Raw genomic sequence first — 27,845 nt, 5'->3', positions numbered from 1 at the left:
CTTTCCTATCAGCACTGGGCAGGCCAGGGGCACCAGAATAGCCCTGAGCTCTGATCTTAGCACTGTTGCACGGCTATATGGACGTATTAGGAAAGGCAGCCTACCAGAGTTGGGTTGAGAGGAGGGCCTATCTCCTGGATAAACACACACACATTGTGCACACACACACAATACGCTCATGCCTTCCCTCACACACGCATGTGTGTGTGTGCAGAGCAGTCAGAGGGATCTCTGACACAAACCAGAGAGGATCTCTCAGGTTGAGCACTGACGTACCATCAAAACAGTTTCCTCTGTCATAGTGGGATGAAACAAGGAACTTTTTAAATGAGCATAAGTGTAAGTGTATTTATTAAAACAAACAAACATCATTATGTGTAAAATAATGAAAATTATTAGTTGCAAAATTATAAAAGAGAAATATTCAATTTTAAATTAGAACGGACAAATGTATTTTGCGCAAACATGTCAGCTCTCAATTGTTTGTAAGAGTGCTCTTTGGTGTGCGTAAATTCTGTTCTTACCTAAGAACAAATCCCAAATAAGAAAACATTGGTGAATGCCAGAAGAAGTGGGGTTTAAGAACAAATTTGTTCTTAAGAATATTTGGTGAATGAGGCCCATTGATCCTGTAACTAAACTAGAGTATATGGATCATGTATTTCAATGAGACTGACCTTCCCGTTACAGTAATGGCACCAATGCACGCTGGACTATCCATTCTGCGTCCCTTTCAGGCTACGGTAATATATTCTGATCCTAAATGAGTTCTGCCCTGTGTTTCTGTGTCATCAGCTCTTTGTTGATGAGTATAAATGATCCTGCTGAAAAGGAGAGAGAAAGAGAGACTTTTGACCACTCTATTGCAGCTATCCTTTTTTTAACACCACATCCCACACAGGCACAAAACAGGCCCCCACACACACACACACACGCACCCCCAACCCACAAACATTAGCATCACACACAATGACATACAAACATTTATCCCCTCCTCTCCCACAGTACAAATTCTCCTCCCATGAAATCACACCCAGCCAGAGAGAGAGAGAGAGAGAGAAAGAAAGAGATGTCAAGGAGAAGCAAAGACTGGGTCATGGCCCATTTCACAGAACCCACCAAGGAGACTACGGGAGGTCTCAAGGCTGGACACGTCGACGTGGTGAAGCCCTCAGTAAACAGGACCCAGGACGGACAAGAGATAAGGATGTGATGGAAAGAAAAGGGCCTATATGTCCCTGAAGGAGAGGTTCTAACCAGTACATGGCCATGCAGAGGGAAGGGATTCTATAATTATTTAAAACTGCTGTTAACAGGTGGTGCCTGTCCATTTGTCAGCCAAACACCCCAAAACAGACATGAGATAGGTCAACGGACACTGCTTTGGCTTTCTGTGTCTGAGGACATCTTCCATGGAGCTGTGACTCTCTCAGTTTGACCAAACCTCGCTCCTCCTCCCCCAATCAAAGTTTAGAACATCCCACCTCTCTCTCTTTCCTCCCTCCCCCTCTTCTACCCTTCTCCTCCCTCTCATTTCCATCTCATCTCAGTCATAGGAAAGCCCCTTCTAACCCTCATGTGTCAGTCCTACCCACTTACTGTACTGCAGACAATTGTGGTGGAAACAATTATATCAGAAAGCTATGTTTTCTCATGTAACATGCATATGTATTGAACACATTGTAGTGACATGATTTTGTCCTGAAATAAAAATGTAAAGTTACAAAGCTAGACATTTGGGGTCAGAATCTTGCAAAACATCTTAAAACAATTAACTGAACATGAAATGAATGGATATGTTTTTATTTTATGACTACAAACACACAAGTGACTTGCTTATACGATCTCTCTCTCTCTCTCTCTCTCTCTCTCTCTCTCTCTCTCTCTCTCTCTCTCTCTCTCTCTCTCTCTCTCTCTCCCTCTCTCTCTCTGTGACTCACACACGCTCACTCTCAGAACTCAGCTTAATTGACAGTTCTCAATGTTAACAGTACGAGAAGTTGACAAATTGCTCCTGTATTAGTATCCTTGACATCTGTCAGATATGAAGGATTATATGCAGTGTAACTGAGTCTGTATATCAATTACATCTGTTTCCTTGGACACATCCACAAACAACAGCTGCAGAGTTTAACAAGCAGCCTATGCAACCCAAGCACACCGTCCAAAATATCATGTTTGAAAAATGTCAAGCTGATTAAAATAGACTACGCCTTTTTGTCATGTCAAATCTAATCATGTCATGGGATAAAATCACAAGTAAATAATCCTGTCTGGCGAGTCAGAGGTCGCGATGACTTATGCCAGGTTCTTAGTGTCTGAGAATAAAGCTTTTGACCCTGAAGGTCACTGTGCTTCAATCCTGTATGTGTAATTACTTGGATGTATCATATTGTCATATGAAAGAGATATCGGTATTATAGCATGCCAAATACATGCTTTATGGGAAATGCTTGTCCAGCTAAAATAATTGCCTAGACAATGCAAAGAATATAGGGGACATGCTAACAAACCAATCTTTCAGATTGTGTTGGGTCACCAGGGTGCTACATGTCATCCATCAGGTCTTGCACTTTGAGCAGCTTTATTTATTAATTAAAATCAAATCCCTGTCTTAGATTAGAGCCTGGTGATATATTAAGTTGCTCCAGAGTTCAAGTTTAGTTGTGGTACAAACCACCATTTTTTCCACTGTAATTAAAACCACTTAGCTATGATATGCCTTCTTTTAGATGTAATTTGATGGGTGATGCATCTTTAGCATGCAGACCAGGTGATCTGCCCATCTTTTTAGGAGCCTGTAAAACAATCACACTAAATTAAAAAAAGTACATCTACAAACATTCTACAATAGATCAGCATAATCATTCATATCATAATAATGTGTGATTTATTCTCGATTAACTGTGGTTATTCCATTTTAGTGTAGTCTATCGGTGAACACTCTTTCCAAGGGGTCTTATAGTAAAACAAGTGCAGGACAGAGCTGTTTTTGTAAGGTCTACATAAATGCCACACACATTTTTTCAGGATGGAAACATTGTTGGAACAGAATCAGGGCTTTTATAAATAGAGCTCACCATGATAACAATACAGTGGCTCCCAGCATGAATACTGCTATCGCCTGCCGAGATTCATGCCGAAGTGTGAAGGAGTTCAATGCTGCTCTCTGGTGGACAGTAGAATAACTCATAACATAGTTTTAAATTCTGCATCGCCTATACCTTGGAAAAGGAGAAAAAAAATTGGCTTTCTGAAAGAAGAAAGCTGTTCAACCCAGAATTACCAATACAAATAAAGAATTCTAAACTAGTGATTCATACTAGTTATCTGTAGGCCATTGTCCTATGTTCCATAGCTATGAATAACCAAACATGTAGCAATGTGAATTCACTTGATGGTTGCTCATCTCCTATGCGGGAGTCTGTTGGCTGAGCGTTGAGGGAATCGGGCTAGTAATCCGAAGGTTGCCAGTTCGATTCCCGGTCATGCCAACTGACGTTGTGTCCTTGGGCAAGGCACTTCACCCTACTTGCCTCGGGGGAATGTCCCTGTACTTACTGTAAGTCGCTCTGGATAAGAGCGTCTGCTAAATGACTAAATGTAAATGTGTAAATGTATGCATGGTATCTGATAAATTGCTGCTAAAATCCACAGCTTATGTCATGATGGGACTTGTTTTGTAAACATACAAACATACATAAAATATATTTCATAGACATTTTATTGCACTTATCCCAAAGACAGAACTCAACAAGTGACTTAACTGTTAGAAATAAGTTGTTTATGTTTTTAGTTAAGATCAAGTCTTATTCTCTCTGACCATTGGATTTTTTCTAGTATTTCAAGTAAGTATTTTATTTTTTATTTTATTAGGAAATCTGAAAATCAGCTAAAGGACAAAATCTCCTTAAGCTTTCTAATTGTTATCAACCCATCAATCTTCATCCATATTTTATACTTAATCTATACTCCTGTAGACTCATCCTTCACTCTTATTGCTGTCCCCCCATCTCTTTTGACATTCTACTTTTGCCTCTTCCCAACAGTCTGTTATTCTAACAGCTTGTGTTGTCTCTATTCCCTGTCTGAACTTGCAATAGCTCCAGACCTTTTCCATTCTCAGGGATCATATCTACAACAGAACAAGGGGGACAGTGTTCTGAACTCTCACTAGGCTCTCTCCTTCCCTGATTGTCGCCATTGTAATGCCAGCTCCCCCCTTTGAATAATGTGTGTTTATCAGACACAGCTGCCCTGCAGCATTAAAGCTGTCAGGATCCAGACACCCCCCGAACCTGTTCCCATGTACACACGTGCGTAAACACACACGCCTTACCTCCATACACACTCTTCCCAAACTCCTCTCTCTCTCTCTCTCTCTCTCTCTCTCTCTCTCTCTCTCTCTCTCTCTCTCTCTCTCTCTCTCTCTCTCTCTCTCTCTCTCTCTCTCTCTCTCTCTCTCTCTCTCTCTCTCTCTCTCTCTCTCTCTCTCTCTCTCTCTCTCTCTCTATTAGGGGGGCTACTGGTGAGACAGGGCATGGGACAGGGAAAGGCCAGGCAGGACACTAAGACAATGCAAAGGAAATAAAAGTGTCATTTTTTTCTGAGGTATACACAGGTCGTAATGTTGAGATGAGCCACGGCCTGTTCCAGCCTCCCTGTGCCCATGACATCAGTAAACACAGAGGGAAGGCGCTCCGGGAAAGGACCCACTGACCAATGAGGAGCCAGTCTGAGCAGAGGCAGTGTGGGATGCAGGGAGTCTGGACTAGCTTGTCCCATGGTAACCCTCTGTGTGTGTAGGATGGCAATGTGCTTGTTATGGTTTTCCCTGAGAGCAGACTTCTTACAGGTCTACTTGTCTTGTGGAACACAAACTCTATGAACAGGCCAAGGATGGAATCATGAATGTAACCAAGGGTAATGGGACAGCTTTATTACTGTAAATAACACCATTTCTCATGGGAGAAAGAGAAAATGATGGCCATGCTATGCCCTCCAACATAGCTCTAGCTTTCAAAAACACAATTCCTCCTTAAGACTTTTGATTCTCCTTCATTAGACATTTGTAGGCGTTTTCAGGTGAATTGTTAAATAATAGTGTTTGGAAAAACAATCTGTCTATATTATAGAATGAGATACACAAAACAAGGGTTATTTTTTTATTATTTGGTGGTCCATGCTCCCTGCTCTTTTTTAAAGGGAGGGGTATTGTATGAAGTACCTTCCCCTGAGATGATTGCTGGTTACATCCCTAGGTTAACCTGTAAATCAAGGTGACTGCTCACCAAGACGTTTGTGGGAGTTGTGGGAGAATTTTAAAGAGTCTCTAAGTTTGCTTTTGTAAGCACTAACAAGCTGAGTCATTTTACTGGGTTGAGCATGTTCAATCAATCAATTTATTATTTATAGAGCACTAGTAAAAACAACTGTCATTGACCAATGTGCTGTCCATAAACATGGGATGACATTAAGTACATACAGAAAGGCACAGGTCACACATGAAACAAAAACAGAGCATAGACATCAAATATTGGAGGCCAGATCAAATTGAAATGTTTTAGCTTAATTTAAAAAGGAGTAGTGTGGGGGCAGTTCTAATTTGGATGGGCAGGCTGTTCCAGAGTTTTGGAGCAGCTACAGCAAATGCCCGATCACCCCTAGACTTTTACCAAGATTTAGGAACAGCTAGTCATGTTGGGTCATTTTGTTGTCCTTTCCACTGTAATGGCTAGTTTTTGTGCAGTCCAGCCGCTGGGTTAGTGGCTGGGTCTTGTAGGGTGTGCTTGCTTGCGTCGGTTGCACAGGGATCCGTTTTTGAATGACATTTTTTAAACTGATATTTCTGTATATTTTATATAAAAATGCATACTTATTATTTATAAAGATTACATAGATTTAAAAGCATTTTTTTTGCTGCTCATTTACAACTGAAAATACGAGTGAAGTGTAGAATGAAATAGATCTTCTCATTTCCCCTGCAAAAGGCATCCTCATCGTTGAATCAAAACGAATACATTTGGCAGACCGGTGTAAAAATTGACCTAATCTCTATGACGTCAACGTCCTTTTAAGTTTTTCCCTTCTCGTGATATTTTCATGCATTTAGCCTACTCATTGCATTCATTCATGAATAAAGAACCCCCTTTGAAGATTATTCTACGACGTTACCGGCAGTAGAAGATTGAATCGCGATTCAAACAGTACCATCTTCTAACTGAAAATATGCCCCCAAAAACGTAAATAAGCTTGACATTTATTTCGTGGAAAATCGCTTTCATGAAAAGCTCACTGGTAGCGATCATTAAGTAACAACAGTAACAACGCAAAGTGCGCTATCCCTGTGTGGAGAAGCTGCCCCGGTAAATTGTACTACTACAATACAGTACTAGACTACTACTGTGTTCGTCTTGGTAGCGATTGCGTTGGTTGAATTGGATTTAACGTTCCGTTGTACGGTTTAGGCTGAAATTTATTATTTTCATGAACAGATTGACAAAGTTTAGGCTGTGGCAATGAAGTTAAGGTTAGCAGTTGGATAGACTTTTGATTTAAGTAAGGGGAGTGCCGAACATGTTCTGTCGCCGTTTGACTTCCTACAGCTGTGTAGATGTTTTTGTAGTGTCTCGCGTAGGCTACAGCGTTGCAGTGAGCAACACTGGTTTGAAACCACAGGTAATGATAATTTCATCCACAAATCGTTTACTTGTAATGTAATGTCATAATAAATCCTACAACGATAATGTATTTGTGAGGAATGTTTATTTTAAAGATTGAAAACAGATGCATCGTAGACCACTGTAGTATGTGTTTCCCGGGCAACAGAGGCTAATGTCATAATGCTAATGCTTCAGTGAAATAGTAGACTACCGTTTCCAAAAGTAGATGTGGGCCTACTTCCTTAATAATATCAGCTAATATTGTACATTACATTTCATAATTGTGTTTCACATCACAAAGCAAAATGAGTAAATAGTTATCACCCTGGCCTCTTTGCTTGTGGCGTTCCTGCAGCTGCCTTGCAGTAAAGCTATAGTTAGCCTAGCTATCCCCCAAGTCAACAGATGTTAAACGAATGTTCTGCTACAGGTAGTCACGCGTGTTTTCGTGACGTTAGTGACGTTAGTAATGTCAGTGACTGTGGCTAGCAAATTAGCCACCGTTAGCTTCACTTTTCACCACAAAAACGCAATTTCTACTTAAACCATGCAACGGAACGTAAATAAAAATACAACCAACGCAATCGCTACCAAGACGAACCTTTTGACACCGCCGTTGTGTATGTAGTCCAAATATTGACTGATCCTTAGGGCGGCGAAAATAAATAATAAATAAATAAATATATATGTGAGAGAACAAAGGTTGTGCCCTTGCCGAAGGCAAAGCACACCCAATGAGAGGGCGTGGTTATCTTCAGACCAACGTAACTGCACAAGATCGAAGGCAGATAGGGAAAACCTAGATTCGAGAGATGACGGAAGACATTAGTCATGTCAGAGATCACATGCTGGCCTTAGTAGATCAAATTAATCAGCATGGCTTGTTGGGATATATCATTTTGGCACATTGTAGATTTTGTAGAGGTACTTGGGTGGATAAATGCTCTACAGAACATAGACATTGAAGTCTTAAATAGTTTATTTACTTCTCGAGCACTGTGTTCATGTGCAAGATGTACAGGTAGTATGGACAGAGGCGGTTCTAGTGATTTGGGGGCCCTAAGCAGAGACGGGTTGAGGCCCCTAAATAATGTATTTTTTTACCTTCTGAGCCTGTCAATGTCAAATCGTGTTCAGGAATAGCTGCAGCCACTAAGCTATTCACATAAGTAGTACTAGCCGCAGCCGGTAAACTACTAGCGTAAGGGGTCCCATTATCGTCCACCTAGCTCTGGACGCTCGTTAGAAATCTTACGAAAATGACGATATAATACAAATTAAAAACGTTATGTCACAGTATTGTACTTTAATATATAGATACACATATAACATTCCGGTTTTAAAATCCAATAAGGATATGCCTCGAATTTTTTTTTCTCCTAATTTTAGCAGATAGCCAGGGGGTCCCATTATCGTCCACCCAACCACTTTCAATGGAGAAATGCCAACTTTGACGCTGCGGAAGGCCGATGCTACACATACGGTTTGAGAGCGTATTTACATACTCAAATCTCAACGTAAGAAGCTGTAATTTGGTGTGCAGCAATATAAGGTGTGTACATATCGATGAGATACTTTCTTTCGTTGCGGGGAGACTGATAAGTCTCACTACTGGCCGGGTATACGTCCGATCCTTAACCAGTACTTCAGCTGACCGGACTCGACCATCAGTCCCGGGGAAGACTTGAACCACTTTCCCAACAGGCCAGAGGGCCCGAGGCAACTGCTGGTTTACAATCCTGACGTCATCCACCTGCAGATCCGCTGCTTCAGTCCGACATTTCTGCCGGGCCTGGAGTCCTGGAAGGTAGTACCTAAGGAAATGTTTCCAGAAGTGATCAGCTAGTATCTGACTATGTCGCCATCTTTTCCGACCCAACATCTCAGAGCTGTCGTAAACTACCTGTGGTAGGGAGGCATCCCGCCGCCCCATAAGGAGACAATTGGGGGTGATGGGGTCAAGGTCCGCCACATCTGACGAGGTGTACCCAAGAGGCTTGGAATTGAGGATCCCCTCAATCTCGATAAGGACAGTGTGTAGCACCTCCTCGGTGACTGTTTGGGCCCCTATGGTAACTTGGAGTGCAGTTTTGAGAGAACGGATCTCTCTTTCCCAACATCCTCCGAAGTGCGGCGATCCTGGCGGATTGAAGCTGAACCTAATCTGTTGACCAGCCAGTTGATCTTGAAGCTTGGGATGTAGGGCCTCAAAGGATTGCTGGAGCTCTCTCTCTCCTCCTCTGAAGTTTGTGCCTTGGTCGCACAGGATCTCGTGAGGCCTTCCACATCTGGCTATAAAGCGTCTCAGAGCCAATAAGAATGCATCCGTGTCTATACGGGTTAGAAGGTCTACATGCACTGCTCCAGTGGTCATACATGTGAAAAGAATTCCCCATCTCTTCTCATTCCTGCGGCCGATCTTCACGACATATGGCCCAAAACAATCAACACCCGTAGAGTAGAATGCAGGCTTGAAGATGCGATGTCTCGCTGGGGGAAGGTCGGCCATCTTGGGCGGATCTGGACGACCTCTCCACTTCTTGCTCCTCACGCCCGCGTAGAACCCGATATCGTCTCCTGATGTCAGCGAACACCCTCTCTGGCCCAGGATGATGTAGTTTGATATCGTAATCCTGTATGATCAACCGGGTAAGTGGATGCTGAGGGTCAAGGACAATAGGGTGCATCGTATCCGATGTGAGGTCGCTGCTGCGGCGGAGGTGCCCACCAACTCTGATAAGTCCTGTTGCCTTGTCAAGCTCTGGAGCAAGAGACATAAGACGGCTAGATTTTAGCACCGATTTACTAGCCATCAACTGGGCTACTTCATTAGGAAAGGAGTCTCTTTGTGCCTGTAGCAGGGCTTCCCTTTCAGCAACAACATAGTCATCAGCTGTCAGGGGGGCTGCAGGATCCGTTTCCCCCTGAAGTTGGCTTGCAGTGGCTTCTAAATAGTCTTGCAGAGTCAGGTGTTGCTGTATGTCGGACCAGGACGGACTTGAGATTGTCAGAACAGTAACAGCAGGTTGTTTCGCCTCACTTTCAGACTCGTTGCATGATAAACTTGGTTGTTCAGGCCACCCTGTTAACGGCAACTTCAGGAACACTGGGCCATGGGTCCAACGGCTATCACCACCCAGTTCCTGTGAAGAAGTCCTCGAGTGAGGTCATCGGCCGGGTTGTCTCTGGATGGGACATAGCGCCATGTTGCAGAACCTGTCAGCTCTTGGATTTCCGCTACTCGAGTGCCAACAATAACTTTGTAGCGGCATGAGTCGGACAACAACCATGTAAGAACAGTCGTTGAGTCCGACCACAAGATGCAGCTAGAGATGGGGAGGGTCAACTCAGTAGCGATGACCTTAAAGAGCTGAGCACCGGTGAGGGCTCCACACAGCTCAAGACGAGGGATGGATTGTTGTTTCTTGGGAGCTACTCGGGACCGGGCAGCAAGGAAGGAGACCTCCACCTTACCCCCTATATTCTCACTCCTGAGATAGGCCACAGATCCATATGCTTGCTCTGAAGCATCACAAAACACATGGATATATCTTACACTGCTGAGGTGGTCCATCTCTGGGCTGGTGTAACACCTAGGTAGCTTTATCTTTGGCAGGTGTTCCAGCTCTGATTCCCATGAGCCCCACGAACTTAGTAACTCTTGTGGTAGCTGTGGGTCATCCCACTCTCGTTGGTTGTCCCATAAGCGTTGCACAAGGACCTTTGCTCTGGTTGTGTATGGCACAATGTAGCCGAGAGGATCATATTGGCTGGCTAGGACTTTATATATGTTCCTCATTGTGGCTACACAATACTCGACTGTACGATGCTTGTAGGCAAGGGTGTCGGACTGACAGTGCCAGTGCAAACCAAGGCCAGGCTCCTGGACATCTGGTTGACCGTGACTGAGCCATAGCTCAGAGCTGTCCGATCTGACGGAGGGAAGGTGAGTAATGATGGATGAGTCATTACTCGCCCACTGTCTCAACTCAAATCCCCCTTCGGCCAGGAGATAGCGCATTTTGTCTACCAGACCCCTGGCAGCTTCTTGTGAGCTGAGGCTATGCAGACAGTTATCCACGTAGAATGACTTCTCGATGGCAGCTCGAACATCGTCATCTGGCTGGGTATGGTCAAACACGTGCTTCTGTAATGTGAACGTTGCACAACAGGGACTGCAGGTTGTTCCGAAGGGAAGGACTTGCCACTCATACACCCTTGGTGGACTGTCTCGCTGTAGGTCTCTCCACAGGAACCGCAGCAAGGGTCTATCCTTTGGGACCAGCTGCACCTGGTGAAACATCCCACGTATGTCACTGCTGAAGGCGATGGAGTGCTCTCGGAAACATAGCAGCACAGCCAGTAACGAGGAGCCTAAGGCAGGGCCTGGAAGCAGGAGCTCATTCAGTTTGCGACGTTGGTACTGAAATGAGCAGTTATACACCACCCGGTTCTTTCCGTTGTGCTGGACTATATTATGCGGTATATACCATGCCTCCTCAGTTTCATCCACTTGATGTGGCTCCAACGTCACCACGTAACCTGCATCTTCTAACTTGTGAATCTCTGCCTCATAGGCGGCAGCTTGTTCTGGGGCCTTCACCAACCGCTTCTCAATGCCTCTCAGTTCAGGGCTCTAGACCAAAATGTGTACGGGTGCGACAAAAAAATGTCCTAGGTCGCACCGGTGCACCTAACCTCCTCGCATCCGCTGTCTCTCCACAAACGAAGCGATTGTTATCCTAAGACGGAACTGACACTCATGGTTGGATCATATCGTGGTCTAAACCAATCAGAGACAGAGATGGGGCGGGTCTTTGCCTCTGATTGGCTGTGGTCCAGATATTCCTGTAGCTCCGTGCTGTGTGATTGAAATTACGACCTGAGCACCAGAGAGTCAGTTTAGCAGACCTGGGCATTGTATGGCCCGCGGGCCATAACCGGCCACAGGCTGTCTCAATCCGGCCCGCATGAGGTAAATCAAAAAATTTAAAATAAATAAATGTGTTGAGCGGTAGTAAATATGTAGTCCTGAAAGACTACAGTGATCAGGCGATTTACATATGTGCGCTTGCGCAACCTCACCGACAGGAGAGTTAGCTGTTGGTTATCCCTCGAAAATGAAAAACTTTGCCACTGATTAACTTTTAACAAGACATGGACTTGTAAGTATCTGTTTACTGAGGTCAAAGTGAAAGCTGTGAAGAAAAAAAAACTAACGCGGACATAATAAGAACTTGACTGATTCAGTGGCCGCGGGCTGATGTTTTGCTAGTTGAACTGCAGACCCTGATCATTACCTGTCAGCTGTCCTTCGCATATCCACCTCAGACATTCAGACAGATTTCGATGCACTTGTTCAAACCCACTGGATTTCTCTCACAGAACAAAATGAACTGAAAAAACGTATTGCTTTTTGTATAAAGTTGATCAATTCCACATCTTTAACATACTGCAAAACAACTTTTCAGTGTTTGTGAAGATTAACTGGTTACAAATAAAATGAAACACTGTTGTTGTTTATACTGTTTATTACTTATATAATCTTTCCTATTTGACCTACACCAAAATCTAAAATATTTATATAAATATTTACAGAATATCCTTATTCTTCTGATAACCAGTAGCAGCTAATCAAAATATATACTTTACTGCTTTTTACAATGGGAGAAAATGAATAGTGAGCAAATTGATGAGGCCCTCCAACACATTTCAGGTTTCTCATGTGGCCCCTTGTAAAAATGAATTGCGGACTCCTGAGTTACGAAGCTGGGCCATGGAGCTAACCCATGGAGCTAGGATTTTGATGCTAGGGAGAGTGTGGCAAGATGATTTAGCCAAGGCCATAGGGCAGGAAGGCCAAATTACAGGTGTTGGCCATCTGAAGGGCATGTGACAGCAAGGTGGGACCCGCTATAAGACTTTGAGCCATGAAATGTTAGGTCTCAGTTCAGGGAAGCACTTTTAAACAGTAGCACTTTCTATTTGAAATGTTTTATTTTGCTTAAAATGTTTTAGTTTGGTAGCTCAGTGAAGCACTTAAAATATTTTTTTTTATATATACAGTTAGGTCCATAAGTATTTGGACATTGACACAATTTTCATCATTTTGTCTCTGTATACCACCACAATGGATTTGAAATGAAACAATCAAGATGTGCTTTAAGTGCAGACTTTCAGCTTTAATTTCAGGGTATTTACATCCAAATCAGGTGAATGGTGTAGGAATTACAACACATTTTATATGTGGCCCCCCCCTTTTTAAGGGACCAAAAATAATTGGACAAACTAAAATAATCATAAATCTAATTGTCACTTTTAATACTTGGTTGCAAATCCTTTGCAGTCAATGACAGCCTGAAGTCTGGAACCCATAGACATCACCAGATGCTGGGTTTCATCCCTGGTGATGCTCTGCCAGGCCTCTACTGCAACTGTCTTCAGTTCCTGCTTGTTCTTGGGGCATTTTCCCTTCAGTTTTGTCTTTAGCAAGTGAAATGCATGCTCAATTGGATTTAGGTCAGGTGATTGACTTGGCCATTGCAGAACATTCCACTTCTTTGCCTTAAAAAACTCTTTGGTTGCTTTCGCAGTATGCTTCGGGTCATTGTCCATCTGCACTGTGAAGCGCCGTCCTATGAGTTCTGAAGCATTTGGCTGAATCTGAGCAGATAATATTGCCCGAAACACTTCAGAATTCATCCTACTGCTTTTGTTGGCCCTTTACTTATTTTCAAGAGCATTTTACAGTTGTATGCTGGACGATTGACGTACAGAACTTTACTGGCCGTGTTTACTAGACAGTTCTCCGTTGCTGGCTCTTTCCCTTCCACTCTCTCGTTCACCTCGTGCAGCACAAGCAGATGTCTTCTGTTGCACGTCTTGCAAGGGGCCTTTAGTGTGCACTTAGCTGCTTGATGACGTCGACCACAACGCCAGTACCTGTTGTTACCCTTGATCCATGCTACCTTTTGTTCCTTGTTCAGCTGCTTGAAGCTAGCACAGCTGTGGGGGGGGGGGGGGGGGGATAGGCCTCTCTACGATCAGCTGGATGCACTGTGTTTTGCATCCAAGCCGGTGCTGGGTGATGTCTCTCTTGCCCTCCATCATCCAGGCCTGGTGACAAGCAGGTACGTAGAGGTGGTTGTGGTGTAGCAGCTACGGGTGGGGCTCTTATCTCTGTTACCAGTCTCTGGAATTGTTGCAGAAGCTCAATGTTCTGTTGCTTCATCTCCTGCAGGGCAGCCACAAGTTCTGGTACCTGGCTAGACTGCTGCCTCAGGACTGCATTCTCTTGGTTCACTTGCCGCCACCTGGTAGTCAAATCTGGTACCTGACTTAGTTGCTGGCGCAGATCTTCCTGATCATCTCTCATGGTCTCCAGCATCTGTCTCCATTCTTCTGTCAGCATGCATTGGTCTGGTACACCGCTTAGACTGTTAGGTGATATAGTCCTGGAGGGAGCCCCTGACTCCGGTAGCAGCTGGTCATCTTGTGTGATCTGGAGATCCTGGGTACGGATCAGATCCTGGGTACGGACCAGTACACCTCCCAACCGTCTCTCCCAGAGACGGTTTGGAGGTGTACTGGTCCCTGTCTTTTGTTTCTGACGACCGTCTCATTTGGCTCCAGATTTTACATTTTTCCACAGCAATTTGCTTATCCGGCTCAAAGGACCATTGAAAAATAGTAAAACTATCTGGTGGTTGGGTTAGTTCAAAACACTGTGGGGAGTCCGGTTAGAACTCTGTGATGTCATGCAGGTTTCCAGTGATCAGACGTTGTATCCAGAAATGTATTCTTTATTTATGAACTGACAGGATTGGAGCTGGGATAGTAGTTTATCTCAGATTATTTAGTATGTGGGTTTGTATATGTGTGTGTGTGTGTATGGAACGCTGAGTTAGTCAAAATTAAATAAATAGGTAAATAAATATATAAATACATAAATAAATAAATATGGCTATGAAAAAAATTATGAAATTTTAAAAAGATGGCAATAAATATATAAATATAGCATTATATAATTATATATCTGAATCCATTTACCGACATCAATACATTTTATTGATGTCGGTAAATGGATATTTATTTCAAAATGATGTTTTTGTAAAGACAACATTTATTTATTTTTGGAAACTTTTACACACCACATTTATTTCCACATATTTCCACACCACATTTATTTCTGTGCTGTATTTATTTCCGATCTCACATGCAAACGAGAGGGGCGTGGTTATCTTCGGACCAACGCAGCTCCACACAAGATCGAAGGCAGATAGGGACACCTAGATTCGGTAGATGATGGAAGACATTAAGGCCGAATTATACTTCTCCAACTCCGTTACGGACAGACGGACGGAGTCGGACGGATTGGTTTAATTTATAGTACTCCGAAGGCTGTGGGTGCTGAAAACAATTCACCGCCAGAAGAGTAGGTGGCGCAACGGTTTTTTGTAAGTCGTCGTCGAGTGTTTATTTACCTAGGTAATCGAGAAGTCGGAGCAAATGTACAAATTAGCCGTTTCATCAATAAAATACGCACATTTTCAGCAACTACACTGCCCATTTCGCATCACATTTTAATTCAGATGCTGATTTACATGTACTGTTTAGCTGAAATATGAATTGTAAAAACTTACAGCAATGGCGGTCAAAGGATTCTGTTCGTCCTGTTTATCACGGCAACCCCGCCCCTGACGCAAGCGATTCTTAATACGAACCAACCACAGCCAAGGGGTATCCATAAAATGACGGACAGACGGATAGTCAAGAAAATCAGGAGGTGCACGTAGAGCTCTCCGAGGGGCTCGGAGAGGGCACGGAGAGGGAATTCGTCGTCGGAGAGGGCGTTCCCTGTGTCCGTCTCCGTAAAAACGGAGAAGTATAAATCGGCGTTTAGTCGTGTCAGAGATCGCATGCTGGCCTTATAGATCAAATTGATCAGCATGGCTTGTCAGGATGTATTATTGTGGCACACATTGTAGATTTTGTAGAGGTACTTGGGCGGATAAGTGCTAAGTCTTAAATGGTTTGAGACTTATCAAGCACCGTGTTTGTGTGCAAGACGGCAAGTGTAGAAAGCCAAAACAAGAATCTTCCTTTAGGGTTTAGCGTATTTTGATTGTAACCTATTGTCTGGGTTCACAGTGACGATTTAAGTAGGCTAATTTGTAAGATGTAGTTTCATAAGGGGCTGTGGTATTTTGGGAAATTTGTCTATTGCCTCAAGACAACCCCAAATAGGCCTACGCGATTAGCCTACACATTCGGGTATTTTATGGTGTGCCCACGATAACCAGCTGTTTTCGATGAACCCAGGCCATACAAAATGTTGCTTAAATGCCAATAAATTTGTGACTACAAGCTCCTTTCATCCATGAGCCTGAATAGCTTCAACTGACCAACAATCATGTCTTTTTGCTATAGTGCGATCGAATCCCACTTCATGCCAGCTTGCAACTGTTTTATTTTCGGTTTCTTTCTTAGCCTACAGCAGCGACTTGAGATGCGATATGAGATGTGACTTGAAATTCGCCAATAATGTTTTGTGAATTTGTGACGAATTTGGTGATAAAGGCCAACGGCAGCTGCTGCTGTTAGGTGAACGCACAGCTCGCATGCTTACAGAAACCAGGTAGTCTGTAAACCAGGGCGATAACACCGCGGGTGTCCAGCACCTGTGCTAAGGGGATAGCTGTAGAGCTACCTGTATGGGGGGTGACAGTGGCATCGCACTGCCGAAAAGCATACAATATAGACAAGCTTTGCCCAAAAATGTCTGTGTCGTCTCTGTCTTTTTATCATTGGTTCCCAATGGGAGTGATGGCGGTGACCTAGTAGCCTACATGTGGGGACTTGGTCTTTGATAGCTGCGACGTAGCGCTGAAGTTACCTTTGTAAACATTGCTTTAGCTCGTGTGACGTGTAACTCGTTTGCAAAGCTAACAATCACTGCCACCACTACGTCTTCCCAAGTGGTATTTAAGACTTCATATCTATGTTCTGTAGAGCACTTGTTGGCCCAAGTACCTATACTAAATCTACAATGTTTGCCAAAATAATACATCCTGACAAGCCATGCTGATCAATTTGATCTATAAGGCCAGCATGCGATCTCTGACACGACTAATGTCTTCCATCATCTACCGAATCTCGGTGTCCCTATCTGCCTTCGATCTTGTGTGCAGCTGCGTTGGTCCAAAGATAACCATGCCCCTCTCGTTTGCATGTGAGATCGGAAATAAATACAGCACAAAAATAAATGCGGTGTGGAAATAAATGTGGTGTGGAAATATATGTGGAAATAAATGTCTCAAAAAATAAAAAAATGTGGCATTAGGAAATAAATGTCCCATGAAATAAATAAATGTTGTCTTTACAAAAACTTCAATAAATGTATTTATTTATTGATGTCGGTAAATGGATTCAGCTATATAATTATATAATGCTATATTTATATTAGTGGTGGGCATAGATTAATGTTTTAAATCTAGATTAATCTCACTGTAATCTTGGCGTTAATCTAGATTAATCTAGATTAAAATGCCATCCATCCATCCATCATCTTCCGCTTGTCCGGGGGTCGGGTCGCGGGGGCAGCAACCTAAGCAGGGAGGCCCAGACTTTCCTCTCCCCGGCCACTTCCACCAGCTCTTCCTGGGGGACCCCGAGGCGTTCCCAGGCCAGCCGAGAGACATAGTCCCTCCAGCGTGTCCTGGGTCTTCCCCGGGGCCTCTTCCCAGTGGGACGTGCCCAGAACACCTCACCAGTGTTCTGGGCACGAACGCATTCAGTTGCGAACCGCTCCAGATTAAAATGATTAAAATGATTAAAATGGCTCATTTGAATTCCGCCGAAGGCATTCAGAATATGTGTGCTACCAAAATAATGACTAAAAGTAAGTCTTTGAGAACGGGTTTCTCAAGCCAGGTGGCGCATTAGACCAGGAGCTCATCTCCTGTTTCCAAAATGCATCACAAACTGCTTGAGAAAGCTGTTCTACTATGATAATTGGTGATGAAAATAAATCAATAAGATGTACTTGTGTTTATTAACTGTTTATTAGATTAGTTAGCTTGGCTGATAGAGCTGTGCTGACGGGCTTGCCTCGGTTGCACTCAAACATCGTAGTGTGACGACGACTCTTCCCCTGCGCTACATCAGTGCTTGGCCCGGCATCTTCCGCATTAGCTAAGGGAGCTTTGCGTTTAGGTGGTATTTGAGACTGGAAGAAAAACTAAAATAATCATTACATCAGTGTTTCATTTTATTTGTAACTAGTTAATCTTCACCAACACTGAAAAGTTGTTTTGCAGTATGTTAATTAAGACTCCTGTTAAATGTGCCTAATTCAAATCAAAAGTCAAACATAATACCACAATATATTCATATTTGACACGTTTTTATAAGAGTACATCCAGGCATTTTCTAAAAGGGCCTTTTGGAGACTCCAAAATGACCCTTTGTAACCAAGGTCAAATACTTAGGATAAAAAGGTATTATTTTTCATAATTGTTATCTCTAATGAAAGGTGGTACTTAGAACTATCATATGTAATAGCTAAATCCCTAATTAGTATTACTGAAACACAAAAACTGAAGCATGAACACATGGGAGTGCTTTATCTGATTCCAAGGATTGGCGCACAAAGAACACTGATTCTGTCAACCATATTGTGCAATAGACTTTTGTTTTGAAGGCTCCACAGACACATACAAATGAGGTATTGGCATTTTCAGCTAGCTGTCAGCTACAAGGCTAACGAGCTAATTTCAGAGCCCGTCGAAGCCAGTTCGAGACATTGTATTTGGACGAATTACTTTACATGGTTAGATACTTTGAACCCTTGGGACTGTAAGCAGATCAAGTTTTGATGGCATGATTTGCACACCTGGACCTATTTGAACCATTTAGGGTGAGTAAAACTTTTTCTTTGGCATTGTTGAAGGAATGTTCACCGGAAAAAGACGTTGACTTTGCTTGCTATTGCGACTTGATCTTGAATTGGTTTATTTCAATGGAAGCACAAGAATCGTAGCTTTCCAATGATGTATAACATGTGTAGCGTCTAAAAAATATATTTGTTAGAATTTAGTGCGTCGTAACTGAGGGAGGGGGGGGGCAGCATTTTTGTAACGCGGGCGAAACAGGAGCGTAAACATCCGCTGCCTCTCCAGGAACGAAGCGTTTGTTTCTTCTTTGACGGAACTCGCACTCATGGTTGGATCATATCGTGGTCTAAACCAATCAGAGACAGAGATGGGGCGGGTCTTTGCCTCTGATTGGCTGTGGTCCAGATATTCCTGTAGGCCTACACTGCTCCGTGCTGTGTGATTGAAATTACGACCTGCGCACCAGAGAATCAGTTATGGCAGACCAGGGCTTTGTACGGCCCGCAGGGCCACAACCGGCCCACAGGCTGTTCCAATCCGGCCCGCGTGAGGTAAATCAAAAATTAAAAATAACTAGAGGGTACAATTTCTGGGGAAATTGTAGGGTGTGCTTGCTTGTGTCGGTTGCACAGGGGTCCGTTTTTGAATGACATTTTTACAACTGATATTTCTGTATATTTTATATAAAAATGCATACTTATTATTTATAAAGATTACATAAATGTAAAAGCATTTTTTTTTGCTGCTCATTTACAACTGAAAATACGAGTGAAGTGTAGAATGAAATAGATGTCTTCTCATTTCCCCTGCAAGAGGCAGCCTCATCGTTGAATCAAAACGAATAAATTTGGCAGACCGGTGTAAAAGTTGACCTAATCTCTATGATTTAAACGTAATTTTAAGTTTTTCCCTTCTCATGATATTTTCAGGCATTTAGCCTACTCATTGCATTCATTCATTAATAAAGAACCCCCTTTGAAGATTATTCTACGACGTTACCCGGTAGTAGAAGATGGAATCGCGATTCAAACAGTACCATCTGCTAACTGAAAATATGCCCCCCAAAACGTAAATAAGCTTGACATTTATTGAGTGGAAAATCGTAAATTGTACAATTTACCGGGGCAGCTTCTCCACACAGGGCTATATCGCATTTTGCGTTGTTACTGACAATGATCGCTACCAGTGAGCTTTTTATGAATGAGCCATTTTCCACTAAATAAATGTCAAGCTTATTTACGTTTTGGGGGGCATATTTTCAGTTAGCAGATGGTACTAGACTACTGCTGTGTTCGTCTTGGTAGCGATTGCGTTGGTTGAATTGGATTTAACGTTCCGTTGTACGGTTTAGGCTGAAATTAATTATTTTCATGAACAGATTGACAACGTTTAGGCTGTGGCAATGAAGTTCAGGTTAGTAGTTAGATAGACTTTTGATTTAAGTAAGGAGAGTGCCGAACATGTTCTGTCGCTGTTTGACTTCCTAAACAGCTGTGTAGTGTAGATGTTTTTGTAGTGTGTCTCTCGTAAGCTACAGCGTTGCAGTGAGCTACACTGGTTTGAAACGACAGGTAATGGTAATTTCACCAACAAATCGTTTACTAATGTCAGAATAAATCCCACAACGAAAATGTATATGTGAGGAATGTTTATTTTAACGATTGAAAACAGATAACGCTACATCATAGACCACTGTAGTATGTGTTGCCCGGGCAACACAGGCTAATGTCATGATGCTAATACTTCAGTGAAATAGTAGACTACTGTTTCCGAAAGTAGATGTACTTCCTTAATAATATCAGCTTATATTGTACATTACACATCACAATTGTGTGTCATATCACAAAGTAAAATGAGTAAATAGTTATCACCCTGGCCTCTTTTCTTGTGGCGTTTCTGCAGCTGCCTTGCAGTAAAGCTATAGTTAGCCTAGCTATCCCCCAAGTTAACAGATGCGAAACGAATGTTCTGCCAAAGGTAGTCACGCGGGTTTTCGTGACGTTAGTGACGTAGTGACGTAAGTAACGTCAGTGACTGTGGCTAGCAAATTAGCCACCGTTAGCTTCACTTTTCGCCACAAAAACTTAACTTCAGCCTAAACCATGCAACGGAACGTAAATTCCAATAGAAGCAACTCAATCGCTACCAAGACGAAACTTTTGACACCTACTTTGTCTATGTAGGCCAAATATTGACTGAGTTTTAGGGGGGCAAAAATAAATAAAAATAATAAAAATAATAACTAGAGAGGGTACAATTTCTGGGGAAATTGTAGGGTGTGCTTGCTTGCGTCGGTTGCACAGGGGTCCGTTTTTGAATGAAATTTTTACAACTGATTTCTGTATATTTTATATGAAAATGCATACTTATTATTTATAAAGATTAAATAGATTTAAAGAAATTTTTTTTTGCTGCTCATTTACAACTGAAAATACGAGTGAAGTGTAGAATGAAATAGATGTCTTCTCATTTCCCCTGCAAGAGGCAGCCTCATCGTTGAATCAAAACGAATACATTTGGCAGACCGGTGTAAAAATGGACCTAATCTCTATGACTTAAACGTCATTTTAAGTTTTTCCCTTCTCGTGATATTTTCAGGCATGTAGCCTACTCATTGCATTCATTCATTAATAAAGAACCCCCTTTGAAGATTATTCTACGACGTTACCCGGCAGTAGAAGATGGAATCGCGATTCAGACAGTCCCATCTGCTAACTGAAAATATGCCCCCCAAAACGTAAATAAGCTTGACATTTATTTAGTGGAAAATCGCTCATTCATAAAAAGCTCACTGGTAGCGATCATTGTCAGTAACAACGCAAAATGCGATATAGCCCTGTGTGGAGAAGCTGCCCCGGTAAATTGTACTACTACGGTACAGTACTAGTAGACTACTGCTGTGTTCGTCTTGGTAGCGATTGCGTTGGTTGAATTGGATTTAACGTTCCGTTGTACGGTTTAGGCTGAAATGAATTATTTTCATGAACAGATTGGCAACGTTTAGGCTGTGGCAATGAAGTTCAGGTTAGTAGTTAGATAGACTTTTGATTAAGTAAGGGGAGTGCCGAACATGTTCTGTCGCCGTTTGACTTCCTACAGCTGTGTAGATGTTTTTGTAGTGTCTCGCGTAGGCTACAGCATTGCAGTGAGCAACACTGGTTTGAAACCACAGGTAATGATAATTTCACCCACAAATCGTTTACTTGTAATGTAATGTCATAATAAATCCTACAACGAAAATGTATTTGTGAGGAATGTTTATTTTAAAGATTGAAAACAGATGCATCATAGACCACTGTAGTATGTGTTGCCCGGGCAACAGAGGCTAATGTCATGATGCTAATGCTTCAGTGAAATAGTAGACTACCGTTTCCAAAAGTAGATGTGGGCCTACTTCCTTAATAATATCAGCTAATATTGTACATTACATTTCATAATTGTGTTTCACATCACAAAGTAAAATGAGTAAATAGTTATCACCCTGGCCTCTTTGCTTGTGGCGTTCCTGCAGCTGCCTTGCAGTAAAGCTATAGTTAGCCTAGCTATCCCCCAAGTTAACAGATGTGAAACGAATGTTCTGCTACAGGTAGTCACGCGTGTTTTCGTGACGTTAGTGACGTAGTGACGTTAGTAACGTCAGTGACTGTGGCTAGCAAATTAGCCACCGTTAGCTTCACTTTTCACCACAAAAACGCAATTTCTACTTAAACCATGCAACGGAACGTAAATAAGAATACAACCAACGCAATCGCTACCAAGACGAACCTTTTGACACCGCCGTTGTGTATGTAGTCCAAATATTGACTGATCCTTAGGGGGGCGAAAATAAATAAATAAATATATATGTGAGAGAACAAAGGTTGTGCTCTCGCCGAAGGCTTGAGCACACCCAATAATATATATGTGAGAGAACAAAGGTTGTGCTCTCGCCGAAGGCTTGAGCACACCCAATTAAATGTGTTGAGCGGTTGTAAATATGTAGTCCTGAAACACTAGTGATCAGGCAATTTACATATGTGCGCTTGCGCAACCTCACCGACAGGAGAGTTAGCTGTTGGTTATCCCTCGAAAATGAAAAATCAAAGGTTGATACAGAATGTAGAGTTTTTAACAAGACAAGGACTTCTAAGTATCTGTTTACTGAGGTCAAAGTCAAAGCTGTGTTCTTAGTTTTGGAGAACAGGGGCCTGTTGCACAAAAGTAGAATTAAGACATCCGGGATAAATGACTCAGCTGAGCTCAATGAAGCCAAAACATGTGCGTCCAGGCTTAATTGGTTGCACAAAGACCAAGCCAGGATGAGCAGACACGGATTCATTAAGCCAGGTGAAACCAATCCTGGATAGGTGCGCGCTGACGGCTCACTCAAATAGACCCCGCCACAGATCACAGATTAACTGATTTACCATGGCAACTAGAGCCGCGTACTTTTCCCCGTCGGAAGCACAAATCCTCATGGAGGCATACGAGGAGGTAAAAGATATAATTAAGAAGAAAGGCAACACCGCCACAGTGATAAAGCAAAGAGAAAAAGCGTGGCAAAGTATTGCAGACCGCCTGAATGCGTAAGTAGTGCACAATTACATACTCACCGCTCCGCTGAAACATCACAATTACAATTCAAATATTTAATTCACATCTCCAAAAATGCAGTTGTACTGTAATTATGAAACGGTTAAATTTTTTATTGAAATGCACTGCAGATATGAGTGAAATTGTGTAAAGTAACTCCATCACACTGTATAAAGCTATGATAAATTTTTTGATATTTTTACTGAAAACAAGACAAAAATACCAAGTAATTTTTTGCAGTGTGACTCCATTAAATATGTGTGTGTGTGTGTAGATTAAACATGAACGGGCCAAAACGGACATGGCAGCAGGTCAAAATCAAATACAAGAACATTCTGCAGAATGGTATGGTCCCTGACTAATATTTAACAAAGCACAAGCATATATTGTACCCAGAAGGTGCCTGCTCACACATTGTCTGTACTGTTTTAGCAGTGAAAAAGAATACCCACAGACAAGGCACGGGTGGTGGGTCACCAAAGGCTGACCTTACCCCAGCAGAGGACATGGCCTTGGAGCTAAATAAAGGCAGGCCCGTCTTAGAGGGGATCCCTGGGGGGAAAGAGACGAGCATAGGTTCCTCCCAAGATGCCACCCGCTTCATTCAAGGTATGTCCTTCCATCTCTACATGGGATACAACCACATTCATATTGAATCAATTTGGACTGTCTGACTTTGGTTTACCTATTGCCTTGCAGTGTCTGGCAGCACTGTGTTCCTGTTAGAGCCACCAGCACAAGCACCAGACGATGCTGATCCAGTGAGTACTCCATCAAAGGCATACTGTAGGCCTGGCATGTCTTGTCTACTAGCTTCAATATGAATCCGATTAAATGTGATAGGGTGAAGGCCCCAGTGCAGCAGCAACAGCACATGATGGAGACGATGATGAGGAGGAGACCATCTCTCTGGATTCCAGAAGGCATGAGGTATCATGTTAAGACTGTGAAAGTACTATTTACTCTACAATGGTGAGGAGTCCTCATCAAAATCAAAAAATCTAATTTCTTTTACAGGACCCAGATGCTATACAGTGGGAAAACCAGCCTGGCAACATAGTGCGTATTAATAAAAGGACACCACATCCTGCCAAATTCCAGCTGCGCTAATTGTATTGTGTTCACAGAGCTCACAAGCTATCAGAAAGTTGTATGGCAACCACCTCCGGCGCCAAATAGAACTGGCAGACATAGACATTCAGTACAAGAAGAAAAAGATGGAAAATCTTGCACTGGAGTCCGAAATAAAAAAGAGGACAATTAGGAAACTGGACCTTGAAATAAAAAAACTTGAGAGGGAGGTGAGATATGCCTTCAATGTACACTGTATGCTAACTGTAACACAAATGTATTAATCATTATTTTTCTTTCCTCCCCCAGCTCCAAGAAGATGACACAGCTGAAAATAAAAATTAGGTATATTCTCGTAAAGTCAAGTGAGCCATGACATATGAGCTCTTATTGTGAGCACACAGGACGGTGGCATCTTTCTAAGGTTTTTTTTATTTTCCCAGCAATCAGTACAACCAAGTCATCGTTATAAGGCATCGCCCTCTTTTGCCCACCCCCCCAGCACCAGGTGTGGCCACTAGCCTATATGAAGGCCCAAAATTGTGTGTTCCTTTCTGCTCTGACAATGGCATGCCCATTCGTGCGAGATGTGGTGGATGAAGAAGCACTTGTGCTGAAGAGAGCCTTCAGGCGAGAAAGGGTCTTCAGGGACCGGTTGGACCCACTGGCCTTCCCTGATGACCATCTATATGAAAGATACAGGTTTTCTGCAGATGGCATCAGGTATCTATGCAGACTACTGGGTCCCAGGATTAAGCACCGCACTGCACGGAGCCATGCACTGAGTGTGGAGCAAATGGTTTGTGTGGCCTTGCGCTTTTTTGCTAGTGGAGCCTTCCTGTACTCAGTGGGGGATGCAGAACAGCTGAACAAGGCCACAATTTGCCGCACAATAAGGAGTGTGTGTCTGGCTATCAAAGCATTAGCAGATGTCTTCATCTCCTTCCCTGGCCACAGAAGACTCTGTGACATCAAAGAGGAGTTCTATAGGATTGCAGGTAAGAGGATCTACAAATTACAGGACAACTGTTAACACATAGTAGGATACTCATTACTTTGTGTGACAGGTTTCCCCAATGTCATTGGTGCAGTGGACTGCACACACATAAGGATAAAAGCCCCCTCAGGTGCCCATGAGGCCGATTTTGTGAATAGGAAATCCTTTCACAGCATTAATGTTCAGGTGAACATAACTTTTTGATATTGTCCATTGACGAACACTCTGCATTGCCAGTGATGTGCATTGATTGGTGTAATATTCCTCATCTTATGATTTCAGATGGTCTGCAATGCTGACTGTGTGATCAGCAATGTTGTGGCAAAATGGCCTGGCTCAGTCCATGACTCCAGAATCTTTCGGGCCTCTGAAATCTATCAGTGCCTATCACAAGGTAAGCCACACAACCCCTATTTATAACCATCATGGCTGTGTCAAGAATATCACTGTGTTTATGAGGTAGTAATGATGAGATTTTGTGTTGACAGGTGAATTCTCTGGTGTGTTGCTGGGAGACAGGGGGTATGGCTGCCAGCCTTTTCTCCTGACACCTTTCACAGACCCCCAGGAAGCACAGCAGGCCTACAACCATGCCCATGCCAGGACCAGGGCCAGAGTTGAAATGACCTTTGGCCTCCTGAAGGCACGCTTTCACTGCCTTCACAAATTAAGGGTCAGCCCTGTTAGGGCATGTGATATTACTGTGGCTTGTGCTGTCCTCCACAATGTGGCCTGCCTGAGGAAGGAGAGGGCCCCCAGAGTGCCACCAGCCATGGACTGGGACAATCCGGCAATCTTCCCTGATGACGACAGTGGTCGGCTGCTGAGGGACCAATATGTGTTGAATTATTTTAGTTAGTATGTGTGCTTTCAATTTTGGTTAAATATGTCCTGCGGTGGCAGAGGAATTTGGGTTTTTTTGGGTTCGTTTTTTTACGAATTTGGCCTCTTATGATGTTTGTGCGGTATACTGTGTGTAATACAAGGCTGCAGGGAGGCTACTGCATCCATTCATTTGTCTGTTCAGTTGATGTGTATGGATTTGTCCTGCATTTATTTTAGTGTGCAGACATGCAGGGTGTGTTATATACAGACCTTTGAATGTGTATGTATCATTTTGTATAATATGCTTGGATTCTGTGCTTTCCATCTTGTAGAGTCACTGTGACTTCAGTTTCGAAAGGAGCTGATGGTTTACCTGCTTTGTTTTGTCCTTATTCAATAAAGGAACATAATGTTACACATTGTGTTTTTATATTCATATGGAATGTGTATTTGTTTATATGACAGAGTACTAGGGCCACACTGAAGAAAAAGGATAAAGTCATAAATTTATGAGGCTGGTTCTTTCTGCAGAAAAGCTACATATTGTTTTTACAGTTTTGATACTTATGACAATGTGATACTTAATATTCTGGCACATCAGCATGTCTTTGTTTATGAAACCATACTGAAGTACAATTTCACGAAATGCCCCACATCTGTCATTTTAACAACTGCCCTCCTTTAAAACAACTGGTTACAATATTATGACTTGTGTTTTTTTCCCCTCTGTGGCCCTAATATTCTATCATTTTATATATAGCCTTATAGTCTATGGGAAACTGTAAATTATCTAATGATAGCAACATCATCTAAAAATCATTTTTTATCCAAAATCATTGAAATTAATGATCACAAACGTTTAAATAATGACAGTGGGTCTAGTTATATGTGATAACAATGTATAGTGAGCAGTGAAATAACTATTGGTTTCCATTTGTGGTGACTGCTGACTGACATTAGGGATGAGATTAAATAGATCCTGGAATTTAGCCTGGTCTGGAGCAGGCTAGCTCCACAGAATAAATCTCCATGGTAATTTATACCATAACATATCCTCCTGCCCCCTATCCATCTTTAGTGCAACCGGATTACGGATCAATTGAGCCAGGATCACCAAGATATCCTGGCTTAATCCCTTATCCTAGTTTTGTGCAACAGGCCCCAGGTCGCTGTGTTGAAGGATTACAATTTGAATCGGCACTAAGGGACTCAATAAAAAACTAACGCGGACATAATAGGGAGTCAGGTGGCTGAGCGGTGAGGGAACCGGTCTGGTAATCCGAAGGTTGCCAGTTCGATTCCCGGTCATGCCGTTGTGTCCTTGGGCAAGGCACTTCACCCTACTTGCCTCGGGGGAATGTCCCTGTACTTACTGTAAGTCGCTCTGGATAAGAGCGTCTGCTAAATGACTAAATGTAAATAATAAGAACTTGACTGATTCAGTGGGCGCGGGCTGATGGTTTGCTAGTTAAATTGCACACCTGTCAGCTGTCCTTCGCATATCCACCTCAGACATTCCGCCAGATTTCGTATGGCGTGAAATTAGTGCCAGGAGAGCGAGCTCTGTAAAAACGATTTGTAACTTGCAAAAAAGATGTCTCTGTAGAAAATGATTCGTGTACTTGCAAAAAAAAGTTTTGTGTCTCCGTAGAAGAAGTACAAGTACACAAGATTTGTGTACTTGTAAAAAAGATTTGTAACTTGCAAAAAAGATTCGTGTACTTGTAAAAAAAAGTTTTGTGTCTCCGTAGAAGAAAAAGATTTGTGTACTTGTAAAAAAAAGTTTTGTGTCTCCGTAGAAGAAAAAGATTTGTGTACTTGTAA

General features: G+C 42.6%; 1 protein-coding gene across 4 annotated transcripts in view; it reads left to right on the top strand.

Moving 5' to 3' along the window:
* LOC136947538 (putative nuclease HARBI1) overlaps nt 1–26,459 on the top strand; it is a 91,231-nt gene extending 64,772 nt beyond the window's left edge. Inside the window, exons 1-13 of one of the 4 annotated variants that reach the window (XM_067241646.1) lie at nt 22,926–23,121; nt 23,403–23,473; nt 23,561–23,737; nt 23,828–23,889; nt 23,972–24,058; nt 24,146–24,187; nt 24,256–24,429; nt 24,509–24,531; nt 24,878–24,922; nt 25,028–25,197; nt 25,267–25,382; nt 25,479–25,590; nt 25,685–26,459. In XM_067241646.1, the coding sequence (XP_067097747.1) occupies nt 22,964–23,121; nt 23,403–23,473; nt 23,561–23,737; nt 23,828–23,889; nt 23,972–24,058; nt 24,146–24,187; nt 24,256–24,429; nt 24,509–24,531; nt 24,878–24,922; nt 25,028–25,197; nt 25,267–25,382; nt 25,479–25,590; nt 25,685–26,055 (1,608 nt within the window). In that variant the 5' untranslated portion in view covers nt 22,926–22,963 and the 3' untranslated portion in view covers nt 26,056–26,459. Of the gene's footprint in view, nt 1–22,925; nt 23,122–23,402; nt 23,474–23,560; nt 23,738–23,827; nt 23,890–23,971; nt 24,059–24,145; nt 24,188–24,255; nt 24,430–24,508; nt 24,532–24,877; nt 25,198–25,266; nt 25,383–25,478; nt 25,591–25,684 lie in introns of those variants that run through there. The other 3 variants (XM_067241644.1, XM_067241645.1, XM_067241643.1) reach the window with 3 other exon arrangements.
* Nucleotides 26,460–27,845: the final 1,386 nt, after the last annotated feature.

The sequence above is a fragment of the Osmerus mordax genome, chromosome 8 (assembly GCF_038355195.1).
Source record: "Osmerus mordax isolate fOsmMor3 chromosome 8, fOsmMor3.pri, whole genome shotgun sequence".
Taxonomy (NCBI): Eukaryota; Metazoa; Chordata; class Actinopteri; order Osmeriformes; family Osmeridae; genus Osmerus; species Osmerus mordax.
Note: the sequence above shows the minus strand (reverse complement) of the source record. Positions and strands in the feature narration are given on the sequence as shown.